General features: G+C 34.9%; 1 protein-coding gene across 8 annotated transcripts in view; it reads right to left on the bottom strand.

The window, feature by feature from the left end:
• The window catches only part of SLC4A10 (solute carrier family 4 member 10), a 305,973-nt gene that overhangs the window by 40,177 nt on the left and 242,512 nt on the right, over window positions 1-23,284 (bottom strand). For all 8 annotated transcript variants that reach the window (XM_053215162.1, XM_027055634.2, XM_027055639.2 and 5 more), the window contains 2 exons: window positions 7,276-7,381; window positions 1,436-1,597 (listed from right to left, as the gene is read on the bottom strand). In XM_053215162.1, coding sequence (XP_053071137.1) covers window positions 1,436-1,597; window positions 7,276-7,381 — 268 coding nt within the window. The remainder of the gene's footprint in view (window positions 1-1,435; window positions 1,598-7,275; window positions 7,382-23,284) is intronic.

Genomic DNA, 23,284 nt, shown 5'->3' with positions numbered 1-23,284 from the left:
TCTAAGTTTATTAAGTGCATCAATATTTAATACACAGAATAAGATTGCATGGCCAGCATTAGGCTGAATTTTAGGATTCTTTCTACCGAGGGTACCATTTTAATATGATAATCTAAAGCACAATAAAAGAATCTATTTATATTGAAGAAGCAGAATACTTTAGTTAGTTTATCTGGATTGTTAAGTATGGAAGCAGGGAATGTGTACAACAGAGCAGAAAAAATTTAAAGTTGTTCTGTATAAGCTAGTTCTTTTTCCTTTTTTTAAAAAAATTAATTCCAGTGTAGTTAACATACAGTGTTATAGTCATTTCAGGTGTGCAATACAGTGATTCAACAATTCCACACATCACCCAGTCCTCATCAAGATAAGTGTATACCAGTTTTTAAAGCCATTTTCCATTTATTTAAAAGAATTTTTTTGAAGTTTATTTATTTTTCAGAGACAGAGAGGGACAGGGTGTGAATGGTGAGGGGCAGAGAAAGGAGACACAGAATCTGAAGCAGGCTCCAGGCAAGGAGCTGTCAGCATACAGCCCGACACAGGGCTCAAACCATAGACACGGAGATCATGAACTCAGTCGAAGTTGGCTGCTTAACCGACTGAGCTACCCAGAGGCCTCAAGCCATTTCTCATTTATAAAGCCACCGTGGATTAATTAAATTGAGCTCTGGGGAGGGGAAAGGAATTAATCTTCCACCTTAGGGAAGGAAGAGGTGACAAAAACAGAAGTTTTACCTGGAAGAAACAGTTCTTAAAACATTTTCCTAGAGTGGAATTTTGATCATAATCTTTAGCTCATCCCTAAAAAGCTTGTTTTCTTGTTTCTTTTCTTTTTTTTTCTTTTTTTTTTTTCTTTTTGGCTGAGTCAGACATTATAGGTGTTACTTTGCAGTGTTAAATATTGAACTAAGCTGTTTCTCTGTTTACTTTCCTCTCCAAATATGCAGATGCAAACGTGGTGGGTTAGGGGGAGGGACTGACACTTTAAAAATGAAAAAGAGAATAGTGTTCCAATGAGTCTTGCAGGGGCTTTCCCAATTAGAGAATGTAACAGTGGCTCCTATGAGGTATCTGTCAGGCTGGAATAGTTCCCACTGTTCACTGGGCAAGAAAGTGACAATCAGTAATGCAGTGTGTGCTTTTGATTTCCAAAAGCGTAAGTGGCAAAGTGGGAGCTTATCTTTGGGATCTGAAGTTAGAATAAAAGCCCAGAGGGAACATGCAGTCCCAGCACCTGAATCACAAAGGATCCTAGCACCTCTCTCATCGCACCTGACTCCTAACCTGGCAAGCTCCTTCACATTAAAAAAAAAAAAAAAAAAAAAGCTTTTTAGTGGCTCCTTTTAGGACAGCAATTGCTATTTCTTTTGTCTTAAAACCCATATGACTATAACATACTTCGTGTTGATCAGGAAAATTGTAGTCGAAGTACCTTGGTTGGAAAATAGCGGCTGGTCTTGAACTGCTTCAGGGTGGCTGACAGAGTAACTGTGGAAAAGAACAGGATCACTGACCAAAACAGAACATCTGGGACATATGGGTGATCATGGCCACAGGCTCGTCCAACATATTCTCCATGCAACGATTTGCATTCCTGCCAGAGGAAGTAAAACAAATGGAGCAAATAAGGGGAAAAAAGGACGCATTTCTTTCAGAAAACTAACATCTTAAGATCAATCTCAAGGATTGAACAGAGTAAGCTTCATGAATTCTATTTGAATAGGTAGTGAGCAATTTTAGAGATTTAGATTATGTTAAAATTGAACACGAACCACTTACAACATTTTTTGCTTTTTAAAAATTATATTTAAATCTACAAAATTAATTGATTACCAATCAATGTATATTTAACCTAATCTCCACGAAGTTCCTAACACTAGATTTATTGAAAGTATGACAGACTTGATGAGTGGTAACTAGGGTGAACACTATGCCAAACCATTTAAATATATGATCTTAATTGATTTCTACATCCACCCTATAAAATGGGGAGATGTCATTATTTCTATTTATGTCTGAGGAATCTGAGACATAGAGAAACTAAGTAATTTGCCATGGCCTCACTGCTGCTGGGTAGCAGAGCTTTGAGACAAACATGGTGCCTGTGGTGGGAATATTATTGCACAGTGAAGAAGAACAGTGATTTTGTAGAATTATCTAGTCCAAAAGCTACCAAGAAAAATGAGAAAGGCAACAAGAAAACTATGATATATTGCTACTTAAAATAAAATTGGGAATCAAAGATGGAGCTCAAAATTAGGTTACAGAACAAAAGAGAAAGAGTTACTATGTGAATAAGGCAAAGTTCATATTTATTATGACTTGTCCTTGATCCAATATTGTTTTTTTCCTGGTATGTATTTTTATAAGCCCCTGAAGGATCATTCTAATTACTACCTTAGCCAGGAGGTGGCAGCAAAGTCAAAAAAATTTCTTTTCTCCAAGAAAAACAGCATTTTGAAAATTAATAATTTGAATTGAAATAAAAAATTATTTTAAACTCATTTTGATTTCTCTTATTTTATATTAAAGATCCTATTACTGAAGTATTTTTTTTCCAACACAGAGAAAATAGTGCTTTACGTGATCCAGTGACCTTATTAGTACTTGAGATATTCTGGACCTACACAGAAATTGAATTGCACCAGGGTACAGAAAGATCTTAGAGAAAAATATGGACTGAGGACTGATCAGCAGCAGACTCTGCCCAGTCCAGAGTCTGGACTCCTTGTATAGCAGAAAATGAATACCTTTAAAAGATTTTGGAATAGGTCACAGATAATCACATTTTCCAAAAACAAACCAACAGCCAATAAAATCTATTTGGGACAGCTACCCCTAAGGCTAGAATTCTTGAGAAATATTGTTAGCTTACCTTATAATTCTTTTTAAAAAGTTGTGTCCCCTTTTCTAATTTAGCTGCAAATATCTTCCTTGCTAGCTAAAGTTGAAATTCTAATTATCCATATTAAGCTAATACAGAGCACAATAATTTGGATAATTAAAAGACCAAAGAAACCACACCCTCCCAGCCTTACTTATGGTTTTAATTTTCCTTCTGTCAAAACTCTTAAAAAATATACAAAGTACCAAAAGTGAATTGTTGCTTTTTTAGTCTCTTCTCTTGCTCCTCTCCAGAGATGCTGGTAGAGCAATTATTAAGCAAAGTCATGATTACACAGAATGGCTAAATACAAACAGGAGCTAGGAGATGAGTTGCAAACACATCATCTATAGATTTGTGGCCATCTTCAGTCTTTTGTGCCAATATAAAAGTCTTCTAAATATTCCTTGGACTTGGCTGGGTCTTCTTCTCGACTCTTAAGAACATAGATGCCATTTAAAGGAGCATTCAGTGCTCATATAATCTATAATAAATTGCCAATAGCTTGCCTTGTTACTTTAATTCAAAGCAAATTTGAAAAGGGTGGGTTTTTTTTCTTCCTTTGTAGAGGGCAGTATGCTATTTAAAAATAAAAATCGTGACCTACAAAATTCTACATTAATTTTCTGGTTTATACTAACTATACCCCAAACACAAACACACACACACGAACCACTTATTTTATTAATAAGAAATTAAAGTTGGCATTATCATCTTCCTCTTTATATACATACAAGCTAATGTAATTCTAGCACTGAGACAATTCTTAGCCAATTTTGAGTCAATTGTTCATGAATATTTTAAACCTTGCCTAGGAATGACTGATTTTGAGATACTGTTAATATATATGTATATTATCATATATATATATATATATATATATATATATATATATATATATACATATATATGAAACCTACGTATCCTAACTTGCCATAAAAGACCTGAGTTAAACATTATACATGATAGCCAAGATATGAAAATAACCTATATGTCTGTTGATGGATAAATGGATGAAGAAAATGTGGTATAAATATACAGTGGAATATCATTCACCCTTAACAAAGAAGGAAATCCTGTCATTTGCAAAAAACATGGATGAACCTGAAAGAGACTATGCTAAGTGAAATAAGCCAGACATGGAATGACAAATACTTTATGACTTCGCTTATATATGGAATCTAAAAAGTCAACCTCATAGAAGCAAAGAGTAAAGTGGTGATTACCAAGGACTATGGGGGATGAAGAAAGGAAAATAGGGAAATATTGGTCAGAGGGTCTAAAGCTTCAGTTGTGTGGGATGAATAAATTCTGAAGATCTAATATATAACATGGTGAATATGATTAATAATACTGTATCATATAGTTCAAAATTGCTAGGACAGTAGACCTTAATAATTCTCACCAAAGGGAAATAAAAAGGAAGAGAAAGGAAAAGAAAAAAAAAGAAAAAGGAAAAGAAAAGAAAAGAAAAGAAAAGAAAAAAGGTAGCTATGTCAGGAGACAAGTATGTTAACCAGCTTAATTGTGGTCATCCTTTCACAATGTATACGTATATGAACACATCATGTTGTACATTTCAAATAGATACAATTTTTATTTGTCAAACATACCTCAATAAAGCTGAAAACCAAACTGAACCAAAATAAAACACTTGCATTAAGTAGTAAATTTGTGACATGGAACTAGTTTTCAAAACAATCATTGAGGGGCGCCTGGGTGGCTCAGCCAGTTAAGCGTCCGACTTCGGCTCAGGTCATGATCTCAGGGTTTGTGAGTGCGAACCCTGCGTCGGGCTCTGTGCTGACAGCTCGGAGTCTGGAGCCTGCTTTGGATTCTGTGTCTCCTTCTCTCTATGCCCCTCCCCCACTTGGGCTCTATCTCTATCAAAAATAAGTAACTGTAAAAAAAAATTTAAAAAACAATCATTGAATGTTTATTGAATACTTACTATGCATATAGCAGTTTGGGAGAATCAAAGAAAGCTCAAATTCTTCACCCTTGCAGAGTTAGCAAGGCATAAATTACAATTCATGAGATATGTAACAATTCAATAAAAACTTTTCAAATGAATAACGTATAAAGTAAATGTTATATCACTGTTTTTATAAAACCAGTTATGATAGCCATTAGCACAGTGTTTTATTAATAAAATGCTTTTGGTGATGCTGGGGATTACACTGAAAAAAACCCCAGCAATTATAATCAAGACAAAAAAATTTAATCGTTTTCATTGACTTAAAAATTACAAGATTTTTTCATTGTATAGCATTCCCTTTGGTGATAAAGGCTATTTCTGGTCAAGATTAGCAATTACCCATTGCAAAAACTGCTTTTAACTAATGAAAAATAATATGAAAATTTCTGCCATAATGTTAACACCTAGTACAGAACTAAAAAAAAAAAAAAAAGTGCAAGATTTGCTTTGATTGCAAAATATTTCTTTACTGTACTCTGCTTGACCCTAAAACTTTAATATATAAAATTAACTCATTGCCAGCCAGATCAATTGTGCTATGAGTCTCTTAGAAGGTTATTAAGGATTTTCCATTACATAGAATGAATATTATTATTTAACATTAAATTATTAAGAGAATATATATTACACATAGAGTAAATTATCATGTTAAATAATCTAGAGATTAAGTTACTGGGTGTCTGTACTGAAGAGGACACCAAGATGAGTACATAAGGGACGCTTTAGATGTAATATCTTTATAGTCTACCAAAGGGAATATAAATGGAAGATACATTGCTGACTAGATCAACCACAATCCCATGTCTAAATTCTAAGTAACTGTAGCATTCTTTCTTGTTCAACATTTCTTTTATTGGTCCATTTAAATGGCTCTCCGAAAGGAAACAGTTTGGTAATGTTATTTTTCTAGGGACAAGTAGATGGAACAGAATTAAATGTTAATTGTAACAGAAAGAAACAAGAATAAGTGAAAGTTTATTCTAGAGAAAATAACTAGCATAAGAAAAAATATAGGTCATAAAATAAATATAGGTCATAAAATATAGGTCAAGATAGAATTTTAAACTGAGTAAGCAATTTGATTTTGATTCTGAAAGAAAACATTTCATGGGGGAAATTTGCAGAACTAGGCAATAGGTCAAATGTTCCTATAGGTATCATACTTAGAGTTTTACAATATTTGAAAAACAAAAAAATGATTTCTAGGAGCACCTGGGTGGCTCAGTCAGTTAAGCATCTGACTCTTTCTTTCAGCTTAGGTCATGATCTCATGGTTTGTGAGATTGAGCACCCCCCCCAACCCCCGCTCCCAGTCAGGCTCTACACAGAGCACTCACGGCACAGAACCTGCTTGGAATTCTCTCTCTTCCTCTCTCTCTGCCCTTCCCCTGCTCATGTATGCGTGCATGCACACATACTTTCTCTCTTTCTCAAAATAAATAAATGAACTTAAAAAAAAAAAGATTTCTATGTTCCACTAACGGGCTCACTTGCTAAAATAGGTGTTTCATGCAATGAATTAGTATTCATATAGTATTATGCTGATGGTTATAATGGAATTTGAGCTTATACAGGTTAGTAAAGTGACAGGAGCTATGGATTATAATGTTTGTAACTAGAATAATTCAGATTCTATTTAACATTTAGTAAAAGCAGAACACTCAATTTCTCCAGTTATGATTAGATTGAACAGAAGAATACAAATACAGATGGAAAAAGAGGTGTACAGACATTATAAGAGATTAGGAAGAAATGAGAAATGCAGTTATGGGGTGGGGGAGGGGCAGAATCACAAAACAGAGGAAAGACAAAATTTTCCTTTCTTTTAAGTACAGGATTTAACCCTGATAGGGAAAAAAATCATTGCCATTCCTTTCCTTGAGTGAGAGATAAGAAGAAAATGTAAGTAAGAAAGCCCTTCCTGAGGAAGGTGCCAGAATTTTGTTAATAGTGATTTTGTTCTTCCTAAGACTTCAATATTTATACTAAAATATTAACAAACATCCCCTCCCCCTCAGCATATTCTGAACAGCTGGAGCAGGATTACAGAGTGAAATAAAAGCATTCGGGGTTCTTTACACAGAAGGACGACTTACTTCTGCCATATGGTTTCATTTAGGTCAACACCACTCTTATTTAATGTGCCTTCAGTTAATCTGGCCATATTATGATTGCTCTTAGAGTAACTCAGGCCTACTAACTATTAGTAAAACTTAATAATGAAGGAAAACCCCAGTTTGCTAATGAAAACCTAAAAATGAAATTAAAATTAACACAAAACTATTACTTGTATAATAGTTATGCATTCAAAATAATTCACCTTAGTGGCAATAATTCATTCAAAATATCAACAAAAGCCCTTACAGTAGTAAGATCCAATATATGATTTATTTTTCAGTGTTTAACTTACCGACACAGTTAGGTTCTCCCAAATTATGTCAGAAGCAGAAATATTGGACTCCCTCCATTCCTTCAATGTATCATTGCTAGGATTATGCGGTTCTACACAGTTACACCTGAAAAGGCAAAATAAGTGTCTTTTGTGAACTAAGTGCCTTTTGTCACTGTACTTGAAACAAATGTGTGATGGATCCTTCTTCTCCAGTGATAACTTTCCTCTATCTGAGAGAAAAGTAGTTAGGTCATCCTAAACTCCAAGACAGAAAGCATGACAGATATATTGTTATCTAGACATTAGACTACTGTATAGTACTTCCTCAAATGAGAGAGGTCATTTCCTCTCTGTCCCAGTGACAGGAAATCCCTAAATGTATTGGTTAGAACACAAGGCTTTTGGGGGCTTTTGAAACCAGGATGCCTCCTAGCCTTTACCATGACAATTTGCTCCTAAATTGTAAGTCATGTGGTAAAAATGATAAATATACAAATCTATTATTATAAATTAATTATTTTTATTAATATTATATAACCATATCAATTAAAGTTATAGTTAATTTATATTCTAAAAGTCATTTATAGTTTTTGCTAATTAGGCTGAAGCAAGTACTCTAGGTATCAAAAAAATCAATCAGTACACGAAAGCTTTTTTAATACCTACTATATAGAAGGTAACATAATGAATGCCAGGTGGGGATAAGAGAAGAGGGAAAATGCAAGATTTGGGCATAGTACTGTTATTATGTCATAGAAAACAGTTTTTGACTTCACGATTCTTTATAACTTTATAAATAAATCAGAAGAAGACACAAGCAAAAATTACCAAGAGATTAATGGTCTCAGATGTTAGTTTCAATTTACAAATTGTTTGTTTCCAAAAATTCATTCATAAGCTGACTATTTGTCCTTCAGAAAACAGTTTCTTACAGAAGCATTTTATAAAAATGGTGGTTGGACTCCCCGATTAACCCATATATATATATTGCATAACTTAAAAGTTATTTGGACTGCTGTATTAGTGGTATTAATCAAACTGTAGAACCTGACTACCATTACTAACATTATTTCTGTAGAAAAATATCGTATAGTTTCTACTTGGCAAATCCCTCTGCCTAATTAAACAATAGTCTCTCTTATGTCTTCTACTTCAGACACTTATTCGTTCACTTATTCTTCAAAGAATATCGGGTGTCTATTTATTATTGCAAGACACTCTACTTGACACACAAAAAGCATGCTTCCTGCTCTCACTAAGGAAGATTAGAAGATTCCTCGGCTGGGCTCACTTGGGGTTGGACCTCTAAGAGGGTAAAGTGTTCCAGTGAGAAAATTGGTGACAAAGGTTTTAAGGGACTGGGATATAGAAGCATTGGCTACTATGGGCAGCTGCAGTGACCCCCATGGTAGCAGAGGGAGAGCTATAGCAAAAGGGAAACAAAGGAGCCTGAGATGCAGTAGTAGACATACATTAATGCAATCTATTTAAAACTATAGGTTACTAAGTCCCAGGCACAGGCTGGCTGTTCATAAAGCTCTATTCTTTGCTGGCTGCATGGCCATGGGAAGACCACTCAAACACTCTAAATCTTGGTTTCCAACTGCAATAAAGTCTTGCTCAGGAGAATCCCAAAGAAAGTCTGGACTAAGAGAAGGGCTCATACTAAGCAAAGAAGTACAGTAAGAGGTAAAGCTGAAGATGTTGAAACTAATTGAGAGTCTAACTATACACTTGATTCCAGATATCCTCCCTCTACAACTGTACACTAATACTTCCCTTCTCCAGAAAAGTTATATTCCCCCCCAACAAAAGAAAGGTTAGAGTTTCCCAGAATCTTTAGTCAAGCTGATTAGTAAGGTCTTCTGCTGTACAAATCCAGTCCATAAGGAGTAGGAGATATGGCTGTTATTTCAAATGTGCCAATCCCATCACAAAGTAATGAGACACATGAAATAGGCCTAAAGAAAAGAAAAAATGAATCTGTAAAAACTCTATGAATTACCTGTCATAGAATTAAAATAACCATGATAAGGACTCTCCATGAACTCAAGAAAACAATGAACAAACAAAATGAGAATATCTGCAAAGAGACAGAAAATACTAAAAAGAACCAAACAGAAATTTTGGAGCTAAAAAATATGATGACTAGACTGAAAAATTATCTAGAGCAATTCAACATTAAGCTCAATCCAGCAGAAGACTCAGTGAACTCAAAGATAAGCCATTTGAAATTTTCTAGTCAGAAAAAACAGAATGAAAAACAAAATGAAGAAAGCCTAAGAATTATATGAAATACTATTAAGCAGACCAATATATACATTATGGAAGTCCCAGAAGAAAAAGAAAGAGAATAAGGAACAAAAAGCTTACTTAAAGAAAGCTTTCCAAATCTGAAGGGAAACTGACATCCAGATTTAAGAAGCCCATAGAACTTCAATCACAGTGAATTCAAAGAAATCCACACTGAGACACATTATAATTAAACTGTCAAAAGTCAAAGAGATAGAATTCAGAAAGCAGCAAGAGAAAAGCAATTCACATGTAAGAGAACCTCCATAAGACTTTCAGTGGATTTTTCAGCAAGAACTTTGTAGAAGGGAGTAGGATGATATAGTCAAAGTGCTGAAAGGGAATCTATCAACCAAGAATGCTATGTCTGGCAAAACTGTTCTTCAAAAATGAAGGAGAGATAAAAATATTCCAGAACTGGGGGCAGGGGAGTGGGGTGGGGGAAAGCTGAGGGAGTTCATCACCACTAGACCTACTTTGCAAAAATGGTAAAGGAAATTCTTCAGTGTGAAGCAAATAGACCCTGAAAAGCAACACAAAAGTATATGAAAGTATACAGACACAAAAGATTACTGTAATGGAGGGGTGTCAAAAATCGCTTTTTAAACTTTATTTATTTCGAGAGAGACAGTGAGAGAGAGAGGAGGAGGGGTGCAAGGAGAGGGAGAAGGAGAGAGAATCCCAAGCAGGCTCCACATTAAGTGAGGAGCCTGACACAAGTCTTGAACCCACGAGCCATGAGATCATGACCTGAGCCTAAGTCCAACACCCAACTGACTGAGCCACCCATGTGCCCCCCAAATCACTTTTAATCCTGATCTAAAAGTTAAAGAACAAAAGACTAAGAAATCACCTATTTTACCCATCCTCCCATCCACCTCCCCTCTGGTAACCATTAGTGTGTTCTCTATAGTCAAGAATCTGCTTCTTGGTTTCTCTCTCTCTCTCTCTCTCTCTCTCTCTCTCTCTCTCTCTCTCGTTTCCCCTTTGCTCATTTGTTTTTTTCTTAAGTTCTCAACACCTCACTTTAAACAATGCATAGCATCCTGACAGAAGAGAAATAAGGAAACAGAAGACTTAAACAACACTATAGACCAAATGAACCTAACAGCGTATATAGAATATTTCAGCCAACAGCAGCAGAATACAGTTTTCTCAAGTACATACAAAATATGCTCCAGAACAGATCACATGTTATGTCACAAAGCTATGCCTAACAAATTTAAAAAGACTGAAATCATACTAAATATATTTTCTAACCACAAGGTAATAAAACCAGAAAACAGTAAGAGAAAGAAAACCAGAAAATTCACAAATACATGGAAATGAAACAACACACTCTTGAACAATGAATGAATCAAAGAAGATATCAAAAGAAAAGTTAGGAAATATCTTGATACAAATGAAAATGAAAATACAATATAATGAAACTTATGGTATACAGCAAAAGCAGTATTGAGAAGGAAGTTTATAGCAGTAAATGCCTACATTAAAAATGAGGACAAATCTCAAACAACCTAACTTTAAATCACAAGGAACTAGAAAAAGAAGAACAGACTAAGCCTAAAGTTAGCAGAGGAAAGGAAATAATAAAAATCAGAGCAGAAATAAATGAAAGGGATTAGAAAAAGAGAAAAGATCAATGAAACAGTTTGTGTTATGAAAAGAGCAATGAAAGTGACAAATTTTTAGCTAGACTAAGGCAAAAAATAGAGAAGACTCAAGACTGGAAATGAAGGAGGAGGCATTAAAACTGATGGCTCTGAAATTAAAAGCTATTAAGAGACTACTATGAGCAATTATATGTCAACAAATTGAATAACCTAGAAGAAATGGACAAATTCCTAGAAACAGGCAATCTACCAAAACAGAATCATGAAGAAATAGAAATTTTGAACAGACCTATAACTCGTAAGGAGACTGATTCAGTAATAAAAAATCTCCCAACAAAGAAAAGCCCATGACCAGATGGCTTCACTGGTGAATTCTACCAAACATTTAGAGAAGAAGCGATGTTAATCCTTTTCAAACTCTTTCACAAAGCTGGCAAAGAAGGAGCACTTCTAAGTTCGTTTTATGAGGTCAGCATTACCCTAATACCAATGCCAGGAAAACATTCTATAAGACAAGAAAACTGTAAGGCCATATCTCTGATGTATATTTAAGCAAAAATCCCCAATAAAATACCAGCAAACCAAATTCAACAGTACATTAAAAGGATCATACATCATGAGCAAGTGAAATTTATCCTTGGATTGCAAGGGTGGTTCAACATAGAGACATTCATCAGTATGATATACCACATTAATAGAATAAAATATAAAAATCATATGATCATCTTATTAAATGCATAAAATGCACTTGACAAACTCAACATCCTTTCATGATAAAAACACTCATCAAAGAAGTAATAAATGAATTAAGCAATATTGCAGGATAAAAAATCAACATAAAAAATTCAGTTGAGTTTCTATAAACTAACAATCCATAAAGAAAATGAAGAAAACAATTGTATTTACAACAGCTTCAAAAAGAATAAAATACTTAGGAAAACATGTAACTAAAAGCATGAAAGATCTGCACTTAAAACTACAAAACACTGCTGAAAGAAATTAAAGACATGAATGAAATCATGTCTATCTAATCATAAAAATCTATCCATGTATTCATAGATCAGAAGACTTAATGTTGTTCAGATGTCCATATTACCTACCCAGTGATCTACAAATTCAATAAAATCCCTATCAAAATACTAATGGCATTTTTTAAAGAAATATAAAAATATAATCCTAAAATTCATATGGAACCACAAAAGACCCTGAACAGGTAAAACAATCTTGAGAAAAAAAGAATAAAGTTGGAAGTCTTACACTTCTTCATTTCAAAACACATTACAAAGCTAGAATAATCAAACAGTATGATACTGGCATGAAGACAGATATATAGACCAACAGAACTGAATAGAGACCCTAGAAATAAATCCTCATTTATGCAAGCAAAAGATCTTCAGTAAGGATGGCAAAACTACAAATGGGGAAAGGATAGTCTCTTCAAAAAATGGTGCTGGGAAAACTGGATATCCACATACAAATGAATGAAACTGGACCTTTATCATACACTGTATATAAAAACCAATTCAAAATAGAGAACGACTTAAAAATAAGACCTGAGACTATAAAATTTCTAGAAGAAAACAGGGGGAAAGCTTTATGACTCTGGCATTAGCAATGATTTCTTGAATGTAACAGCAAAATCACAGGCAACAAAACCAAAAATATTCAGTGGACTATATCAACCTAAAAAGCTTCTACATATCAAAGGAAACAACAGAAAGAACAAACTATGGAATGGGAGAAAATGTTTACAAACTGTATTTGATGAGGTGTTAATATCCAAAATATATAAAGAGTTCCTATAACTCAATTGCAATAAAATAACCTGATTAAAAATGGGCAAAAGACTTGAATAGACATTTCCTCAAAGAAAACCTACAAATGGCCAACAGCCACATAAAAAAAAATATTCAACATCACTAATCATCAGGGAAATGCAAATCAAAACTACAATGAAGTGTCACCTCACACCTGTTAGGATGACCATGATAAACAAAATCAACAAAACAAGAGGGAAGAACAGGTGTTGGTGGGGAAATTGGAACCCTTGTGCACTGCTGTCAGGAATGTAAATTGTGCAGCCACTACAGAAAATAGTATGTAGGTTCCTCAAAAAAATTAAAAATAGAACTACCATATAATCCAGCAACTCCATTTCTGAGTATTTATACAAAAGAGTTGAAGCCAGGATCAGGATAATGAAGATATATTTGCATTCCCATATTCATTGCAGCAGTGTTCATAATAGAGGTAGAAATAATCTAAATGTCCATCTACAGATGAATAGATACATAAAATGTGGTATACATATATAATGGAATATTATTCAGCCATTGAAAAAAGAAGGAAATCCTGTCATATGCTACAACATGGATAAACACTGAAAAAAATATGCTAAGTGGCTTATTAGCCAGTCAGAGTAGAACAAATACCTTATGATTCCAGTTATTTGAGGTACCTAAAGTAGTGAAACTTATAGAAACAAAGTAGAATAGTGGTTTTTAGGGGTGGAGGAGGGGAAAATGGGGAATTGTTCAATGGATATAGAGTTTTAGTCAAGCAATATGAAAATGTTTAGAGATCTGCTATGTAACATCTGCTGTACTGTACACTTAAAATTTTAATAAAGAGCCAATAGGATAGAATTACTGAATTCTTGGAAAAGATTGAAGACATTGAAGCACAGAAGGCAGGAGAAAAAGAAGGCAGTCAGCAATTCCAAGAAAGATACAAGGTTTTACAAGAAAAGCATATTCCAAAGAGGAAGAAACTAAAACATGGAATGATTTTGAGCAGCTCATGAAATGTTAAAAAGGAGAATTCATTTGACCACGATGTTAAGAACATTGCTGGTTTTGATTCTTCACTATACTGTATATTTATTGTTTTTGTGGTTGCTGTAGGGCTTGCCACATACATCCAGCTATTGGGCTCTACTAATTGCTGGCTAATTGCTCTATTGTTTTTGACAATAACCTTGGCATAAATTGCTCTGGTGATCTGATCCTATTAAATTGTAGCTCCTCTGCCGTTGAGGTCATTGAAGTTTTTCTGATCCTGGAAGGGCTCTTCTTAACTGTCTCATCCCCTGGTTCTCTCTGGTACACTAGCTAGCCTATTGTTCAATCTGTATCTCTCATACAGCTACCTACCACGTCTTAACTGCTTTCCACCAAAACTTCTATTATTTTTGAGACCATGTTTAGGCTCCACTTCAAAGAAAACCAATCTCTTTGGAGAGAATTTTGGGGCTCCCCTTGGGTAAAATCTCTTCTTTTTAGAATCATTTTTTTAAAAAAGTATTTAATCTGCTACAGAGGTTAATTATATTTGCCTAGGTAATATATAAGCTATGATTCAGGTTTCATCTGAACATGCAGAAGAATTGCCTCAAATCCTTACCAAGCTTTGTCATAAATTCAAATAATAACATAGATGACTATGGCATAGTAATACTGCTGAAATGAAAACTCTTAATATTCATTAGGAGCAATAGTCTCTTTCTTGTTAAAGTAAATTAGTACTATATTGTCTGAATTTGTTATAGCAAGTGGCAAACATTCTACTTTTTTAGGTAGCTAACAATTAGAATTCTCCATGTTGGTCATTCTGCTAATTTACCTCAAGAGAACAAAAGGGTCCAACACCATATAGTTTAATAGGAAATGATCTGAATACTCTGAAAATTTGGTGAAAGTAAATTTATATATGATAAAAGGAAAACAAACTGTAAAATAAAGAATACACGGCAAGTTTCTTGCAGAAGTAACGTAACAAGGGAGAAAGGTAGCACTACAACAGATGAATGGATACATCTATGTATAAATTTGTGTGTATACATACATGGATATGCTTTCTCCAGCTACCGTATATTATGATGCATGTAGATATGGTATGCATATAGCTACACTTGCATGGCAGAAGACACTTTGTTTCCTACTTTAATAGTTTGATTTCTACATTTTGTAGATGGAGGAAATGGAGTGGTAACTTATTCAAGGCCATACTGATTAGATTTGAATGCAGGTCCGCTTGACTCTGACCTCTGCTCTTTTAGCTACAGTATGCTTCCTCCAGCTGTTAACTTTGTGCCATTTCCATCAGCACAGCCAAGAAAGTGAGATGGCTCCAGAATAAATTAAGTAATCTATACCACACTGTATGCCAGGTATCACACCTCCATTCAGTATGCTTGCCCTGTGTACCATTCCCTCAGGGTTATGGTCTCTGTTTTCCAAAGTGAGTAGACTGTGTTAGTGAGGACAGTGGCATAATGTATTACTCCATTCCATTGTTCTTTCCTGTGCCTGCACCTCTCATGTTTGAAATCTCAGCAGTCCGTTCTCAGAGGCTGCACGCTGGTAAAGGAAGTCTAAAAAAGCTATCTGTATGAACCCTTAAGAGTTCAAAGAAGGCTCTGGGAACTAAGATTTTATGCTCTTAAATTTCAAAAGCAGATATTTCAGATAAGTAAATCAAGATAAAATGAGAAAACATCTCACTTTCCTGTTATTCACCTGTACTAATGAACTTAGTCCAAATAATTCTAATTCAAAACTCCCAAAAGAAAAGAAAAAGAAAGAAAAGAAAACTAGAGACAGCAAATGTGAAGAGATGAAATATGAGTTTGGAATAAGCTCTGTTGTTAATTTCATCCCAAATAATTTTTAGTAACTCTGGCCATAGATGGAAGGATTAATGAAAAAAAATTCTTCAGGTGCATAAATGGCCGGGTGCCTAGGACACTGGACTTTGGATTCTCCAGCCAGAATTCCTGTTTCATTCAATTCCACACATTTAGTTGAGTGACCTCAGACAAGTTGCTTAACCTCTATGTTGTCTTCTTAAAGTGGGGATAAGGATAGCAACCACATGGGGGTATTATGAAGGTAAAATGAGTTAATTTAGGTAAAAGCAGCTAGAAGAGGGTCCAGCATAAGCAAATCTTAACTAGGTATGAGGTATCATCACTGTTATTGTTATACAATTGTCACCACGACCAGCTCATAGACTGGGATGTTCAACAATCCAAAGGCAAGAGAATGACGGTATCTGCACTTTTTTACATTTTTAAAAACACCGCTTATAAAATGCCAATAATTTTGACTGGTGGTATTAGATTGTTTGGCTTAAAATATACTCTTCACCAAACACATCCTCTACTTACTCTGCCCAAAACAAAGCATGTGCTCTATGCCATCTTATTTATATAAATGGCTACAGAGTGATTAGATAAACATTATAATTAAATGCCCTCATCCAGAAGTCTTTGCTTTTGTTTCAGGGCTAATGGAGGTGATCAGTCTTCCTTACATGAGAAGAGCCTGTGGCTGTCTTCTGGAAAACATAATTTGGTAGAACTCCCTTCAACATTATTACTAATTTTAGTTTCTAGGTTGCAGATGCTCTCCCTTTGCCTTTGTAGTTATTATTAGTACCTTCCTGTGTGTGCTGAACAATAATGGTTTGTGATTCATTTTTTTGAAGTCTCTTTATTGACTAAATTAGCCCCCAGTGTGCTATATAGTAAGTTAAGTATTGATTTAAGGCATAAAATCAGAGAAACTATGATCTATCTGCAGAAGTCAAACACATTTTTATGCCTGTTCTTTTTTCTTTTTCAAAAAGTATTTTGAGTTAAAAAAAAATAATAAAATCACACTACAGAATATTTACAGAATAAAAAATGAAAAAGAAGTCTCTCATATTATTTCCACCAGTCATGGTAGTTTTTTTTTTAACATATTTCTTTTAGTTCTTCTTACGTATATTTTCAACATATTTATAAGCATACAATGTCTTTAATCTTTTTTATATAACACTATAATGAAAGCATTTTCCACATTGCTACATTACTCTTCATAATTATAATTTTTAGTGGATGTGACATAGTTTACTTATTCATTATTACTAACCATTAAATCTGTTTCTATTAAGATGACTATTTAAATAACACAGTGATAAGTCTTTTCTGAACATTTATTTCCACATTTTGGAATTTGTTCTTAGAAGAGATTGTCTAAGTGCTTATACTTATCTCTCTAGGAAGTCATTTAAATTTATAGCTATATCATGAAAAAAATAGCTTTTCAAAAATATGCAGAATAACTCCCTAAAACACCAGGACTACTAGCTAATACTAAAAATGTAAATACTCTCTCCATTAAATTCTTAAACTTTTTCTCATCTGAATTTCATTTCCATTCAAATAGCAACATCCTCTCCTTGGCCTCTAAGTACATAACTTTGGAAGTATTTCTCACTCTCATGACATTCTGCACCTTTATGTGTTAGCATTTACGTCAGCTGTAATTAAGCACTTATTTGTGTAATGTTTAATGTCTAACTTTTTCAATAGATAATATGCTACATAAGAGCAGAGACCCCATCTATGCTGTCATTTTTACATCCCAATGTCTAGCACATAGCAGGCAATGTTGCTTATTCATTCATTCATTTAATGGTTTAAAATTATTTTGTGCTGAGTACTTTGCTAAGTGCTATGGGGAAATACATAGAAATATATGACAGTCCTTGCCTTTTAGGAGTTGTAATAATAATAATAATCCTTTACTATTATTATTATTTTAATATATTGTAGGAGAAAGTTCGTGGGCTTTAAAACTGGATAGATTTGAATTTGGCTCTCATTTACCATTTATTGGCTATATGATATTGGGCAAATATTATATTTTATTATTAGTCTGTTGAAGCCTCATATTGATCATCTGTAAAGCAGGGTTAATACTTATTCTACAGGTTATTGTGAGGTGAAGTTATGTATGCAAAGTTTTGTTATAGTTCATATAAATTAGAAAGTATTTCATAATTTTTTTTGTTGAGTGAATGAATAAAGTCCTGCTAATTTGGATTTGCTTCCTTCCCCTCCCCCTCCCCCCATCCACTTTATTCACTTTCTTCCCATTACCATTGTCTGAGTCAATAGAAGTTAAACATTTCACACCTAGGTTATTGATCCTTTCTCTACTTTATATTATCACCTTCTAATCTATTATCACATAATTCTTCCCAGAGCTTTGTCATCATCCCCAAGTTTTTACCATATAAAACTTATTACAACACTTAAGGATCCATGCCAACTGGTCCAAGGAGTCCATTCTGTCTACCTCAGGGCCCTTGACTTTAATTATGACATGCTCATGTGAAACTTACAACAAAGAAAGAGAAAAACATAGACATGCCATATATAATAAACTCAAGGGTTTCTTCCATGAATATTTGTTCTATGAATATTTCCCAACTTCCCAGAGTAGTTTGTTACTTCTTCCTCCAGGATTTTATACACATATCTAGTATAAATACTGCGCTAAGCTGCAATTATTTGAGTATGCATTGCCTCTAGCTCCCTTCTCATTGATTCAACAAATACTTGATGTGCAGCACAATGTACAAAGGGCATCTGTAGGCTCTTCTTGATAATCACTGAGCTCCTTGAGAGTGGAGACCACATCTTGCTTATTTTCATACTACCAGCACTAACACAATACAGAGAAGACAAATGGGCACTGAAGGAATGAGAAGAGAATGTGTGACGAAAATGGAAAATCTACTTATTATACCTTAAAAGTTTTGCTCTATTCTATCTTTATAGGTTGCTCTTTTCCTGAAATGAGAAGTCAATTTGGTTATGGGGAACTGATTTGATGAGCACCACCTGGCCCTAATTAGCTAATCCTGTAACTTGCCATAGGATGAATTTCCCAGACTCCAGTTGAACACTTTGAAATATACAGAGAAAACAAGGCTTTCTTTCTCATAATCTTATCTCCTTTATCCCAAATATTATAGGTCTGATAGGCATCCTTCCAGATCCCTTATTTCCTATGTATTTAAAATATACTTCCTATGCATTTTTGAGAGTTAAAACATTGTCTCTAGAAGGCTGCTCTCAGGGGCTTACCTAAGGCCACAAAACAAGATATTGGTGCAGATTTCTATCCCCAAACTTTTAAGCCAAGTTGTTATCAAGCTTCTTAAAAATAACAAGCTGATGTAGGGCTTCAACACGATGTAGTAAAACTCATCTCTAGCCAAGATTTTTTTTCCCTCCTTGTCAAATGCCTATTTATGGGTAATAGAAATAAGTACTTTATGTTCTAATAAGCTCTAAAATAAGAATCCATTTTACCTCCATTATTCAAATATTTACGTTTCTTATCCCTCTATTTTTATATTTTTTTACTCCTGCTAGAAATTAAAAACTGCTTGAAGGTAATATAAAAAGACCTAAATACAATACAAATTTATCCAAATGCTTCTATATTCTAAATATTAATAATAAAAATTACTTTGGCAAACCAGTGGCCTATAATGTAGTACAGCATCAACAGGGTTCAACTAGATGTTAGATGGCTAAGGTTTTAGCCCCAGTTCTTCCACTTGGGTCAGCCATAAACCCTTCTGAGCCTCTGCTTTTGGGTTTTTTTTTCTTGTTTCAAGTTTTTTTTAGCCCTCAAAAGAGGTAATATTCATTCAACACTTACTCATTTATGCAACAAATATTGAGTATCTACTTTGTGCCAGGGACTGATTCAGACATCGGAAAAGCAGGGATCAAAACAGACTAAATTCCCTCCCCTCATGGACCATTTACTCTAGGAATGGAACAGACAATAAAATAGATTGACAGGCAAAGGTACCACTCTAAATAAGCACAAAACTACATGTTGGTGAGGATGTAGATCAATGGGAACTCTCATACATTGCTGGTGAGAATGAAAAATGGTACAACCACCTTGGCAGTTTCTTACAGAGTTAAGATACACCCTTTCATAAATCCCAGCAATCCTGATTCTAGGTATTTACCCAAGATAAAATGAAAACATAGCCCAAATAAAGTCCTGCAGGTGAAGCAATATAGCCCCAAAGCAGAAACAACCCAAATGACAATCAATTTGTGATTGGATAGACAATTTGTGGTACGATCATACAGTGGAGTACTACCCAATTAAAAAAAAAAAAAAGGAATAAATTGATGCATGCAACAAAATGAGTAAATCTCAACAGTATTTAAAATAAATGAAAAAACGCTAGACACAAAAGACTCCATACTCTATAATTCTATTTATATGAAATTCTAGAAAAGGCAAAACTTTGGAGACAGAAGTCTTATCAGTGATTATCAGAAGATGTGGGTTGGGTGAGGGATTCACTGCCAAGGGGCGTAAGGAAACATTTTGGGAAATGCTCTACATTTCAACTGTGGTGCTATTCATTTGTCAAGACTCATTTAAGGATTACTTAAAAGGGGGTATATTCTATTGTATGTAAATGATACCTCAATAAATCTTACATTTAAAAATATAAGTCAATTATATAATATTTTAGATAAGAAAGGGAGAGAGAGGAGGACATTGAAATTTTAGATAGAAAGTCCTCAAGTAGCAAATTTTGAAGAAAGTAAAGGAACAAGCCACATAGATATCTGGAGAAGGGCATTCAGGCAAAAGGAAGACCAAGTATGCAGATGGAGAGGCAGAAACATGACCAGTGTGTTTCAGGAAGGGCAAGCATATCAGGGTGACTGGAGCAGAGCGGTGAAGAAGTAGGAGATGAGAGAGAACAGATCACACAACAGCTGCAAGATAATGGCAAACCATCAGGAGGCTTTGAGGTGCAGAGTGACATGAGGTGACTTACGTCGTAAGAGAATAATCCCAGCAGCTTCATGGAGAACAGTCTATGAGAGACCAAGTGTAAAATCAGGAACACTAGTTGGAGGACAACTGTAATAATTTACACAAGAGATTATGGAGGTAGAGAAAGTGGTAAAGGGTGTTCAGATTCTATACAAAGCCATTTGATTTGCTGAGAAATCTAGGTGTGTGAGAAGGAGAGTCAAGAATAAAGCACTTTTTTTTTTTTAGTCTACACAGTTGAAAGGACGGGGATGCCATTGGCAGGAGGAGAGACTTGAGAGAGCTTCCTCTTACAACCTAACACAAATAGGACTAAACTATAAGCATCTACCCAGTATGTTAGTTTGCTAGAGCTGCCATACGAAAATACCACAGACTGGGGGGCTTAAACATCAGAAAGTTATTCTCTCACAGTTCTGGAGGCTGGGAGTCCAAGATCCAATGCCAGCAGGGTTGGTTTCCTCTGAGGCCTCTCTCTTTGTGCAGATGGCTGCCCTCTTGTTGTGTCTTCACAGGATCTTTTTGCTGTGTAAGTACATCCCAGTGTCTCCGTGTGTCCAAATTTTTCTCTTATAAGGACACCAGTCAAATTTCATTAGGACTCACCCATATGACCTCACTTAACCTAAATCATTTTAAAAAATTTTTTTTAATGTTTATTCATTTTTGAGAGACAGAATGCAAGCCGGGGTGGAGGGGGCGGGGAGGGGGCTGGTGACAGAGAAAGAGAGGGTGACAGAACGTGAAGCAGGCTTCAGGCTCTGGGCTGTCAGCTCCGAGCCCGAGGCGGGGCTCAAACCCATGAACCGTGAGATCCTGACCTGAGCAGAAGTTGGATGCTTAAGTGACCGAGCCACCTAGGCACCCCATAAATCACTTCTTTTAAAAGCCCTGTCTCCAAATGTAGCCACATTCTGAGTTCCTGGCTTCCACATACAAATTTTGAGGAAACACAATTCAGCCCATAACATCCAGTAATATGATTTCAGAGTGAGTAGGACCATCTTCCTTATCCTCCAAAAACTTGATTTTAGAATTTAAAAAAATTATGTGTTGGGTGCTTTATTCTTTTAGATATCAAAATTTTAAAAACTTAGAATATATAAAACTGGACTCCTACAAATCATCTTTAGAGCAAGTTCTAACAGACCAGGTACCTATGCAATGAAGACATGAGCAACACTGGAGTAAATGGAAGCAACAGAACTGGCCTGGACACAACCTCACAGAGACTAGCAATGAGTGTTCACTATACAACATAGTTTGCTACCCTTCACATACAATGCAAACAGGCTTGCCAAGAGATTGTTTATAAAGATAGGTTTTGGGGTGGTATACCGTTCTGCCTGCTACTGAGAACTGTAACCATAGAATGTTTTTATGAAGTGAATGCCTTCCTTTCCCGAGTTGTATATACATACTTCTTCACTTGACGTTTTCCTGTTTGTTAAAAAATAAATGTGAAGTGCATAAGCTGAACACCTTATATCGTCAAGAAATTCATTTATTAAAAAATAGGCTAAGCTAACTGAATTTGGTTAGTTTTATAAATATCTAGTAAGGAATAGTGTTCAGAGCAATTAGCATATTAATTTCAATAGTTAAAGGGAAGTGTTTCTTCCTCCCAAACAAGTTATTAGCAACGTCTCTAAGCATTCATTCAGCGTGACTAATACTATAAAGAACATAGCAGTTACACTTAAAATATCCAGCAAAAGTGACATGAATGAATAAATAACGTAGCAACCTTTTACATGAACAACAATAATTTTCCATCCCAATAGGAATGGCAGATACCCTGAGTAAAATTATCAAATCACATACAAAGTGCCAACACTGGCATTATACTCATCTCATAAAGAATTCATGGCGATGTGCCCAGCAGGTGAAATATTCCAAAAGCAGGATACTGGTACTGTTTTAGCCTATCATCAGGTACCAAAAATGGCTGGACAGTGAATCAGTTAGGAATTAAGCCTCATGTGCCATCTCCAGGAGTTGAGGCTATATGATTCACTTGACAGATTTAACTTTTAAAAAGACTTTATTTTTAGAGTATTAGGTTCACAGCAATATTGAGCAAAAGATACATATACCATATACCCCCTACCTGAATGCATTTATCACTTCCCCCGTTATCAACCAGAGTGGAACATTTGCTGTAATTGATTAACCAAATTAACATACCATTATGATTGAAAGTCCACAGTTCACGTTAGGATTCACTCTTGGTGTTGGACATTCCATGGGATTGGAGACATTTACAATAAGATGTATCCACCATTATGGTATCATACAGAGTAGTTTTACTGTCCTAAAAATCCTGTTTTATTAATGTTAAGTTTTACAAGTTCTGTGTAGGTTTTAGATAACAGTTCTTTACTAGACATGTCTTTTGCAAATATATTCTCCCAGTCTGTGACTTGTCTTTTCAATCTCTTGACATTATCTTTCGCCAAGCAG

The sequence above is a fragment of the Acinonyx jubatus genome, chromosome C1, assembly GCF_027475565.1.
Source record: "Acinonyx jubatus isolate Ajub_Pintada_27869175 chromosome C1, VMU_Ajub_asm_v1.0, whole genome shotgun sequence".
In the NCBI taxonomy this organism is placed as follows: domain Eukaryota; kingdom Metazoa; phylum Chordata; class Mammalia; order Carnivora; family Felidae; genus Acinonyx; species Acinonyx jubatus.
Note: the sequence above shows the minus strand (reverse complement) of the source record. Positions and strands in the feature narration are given on the sequence as shown.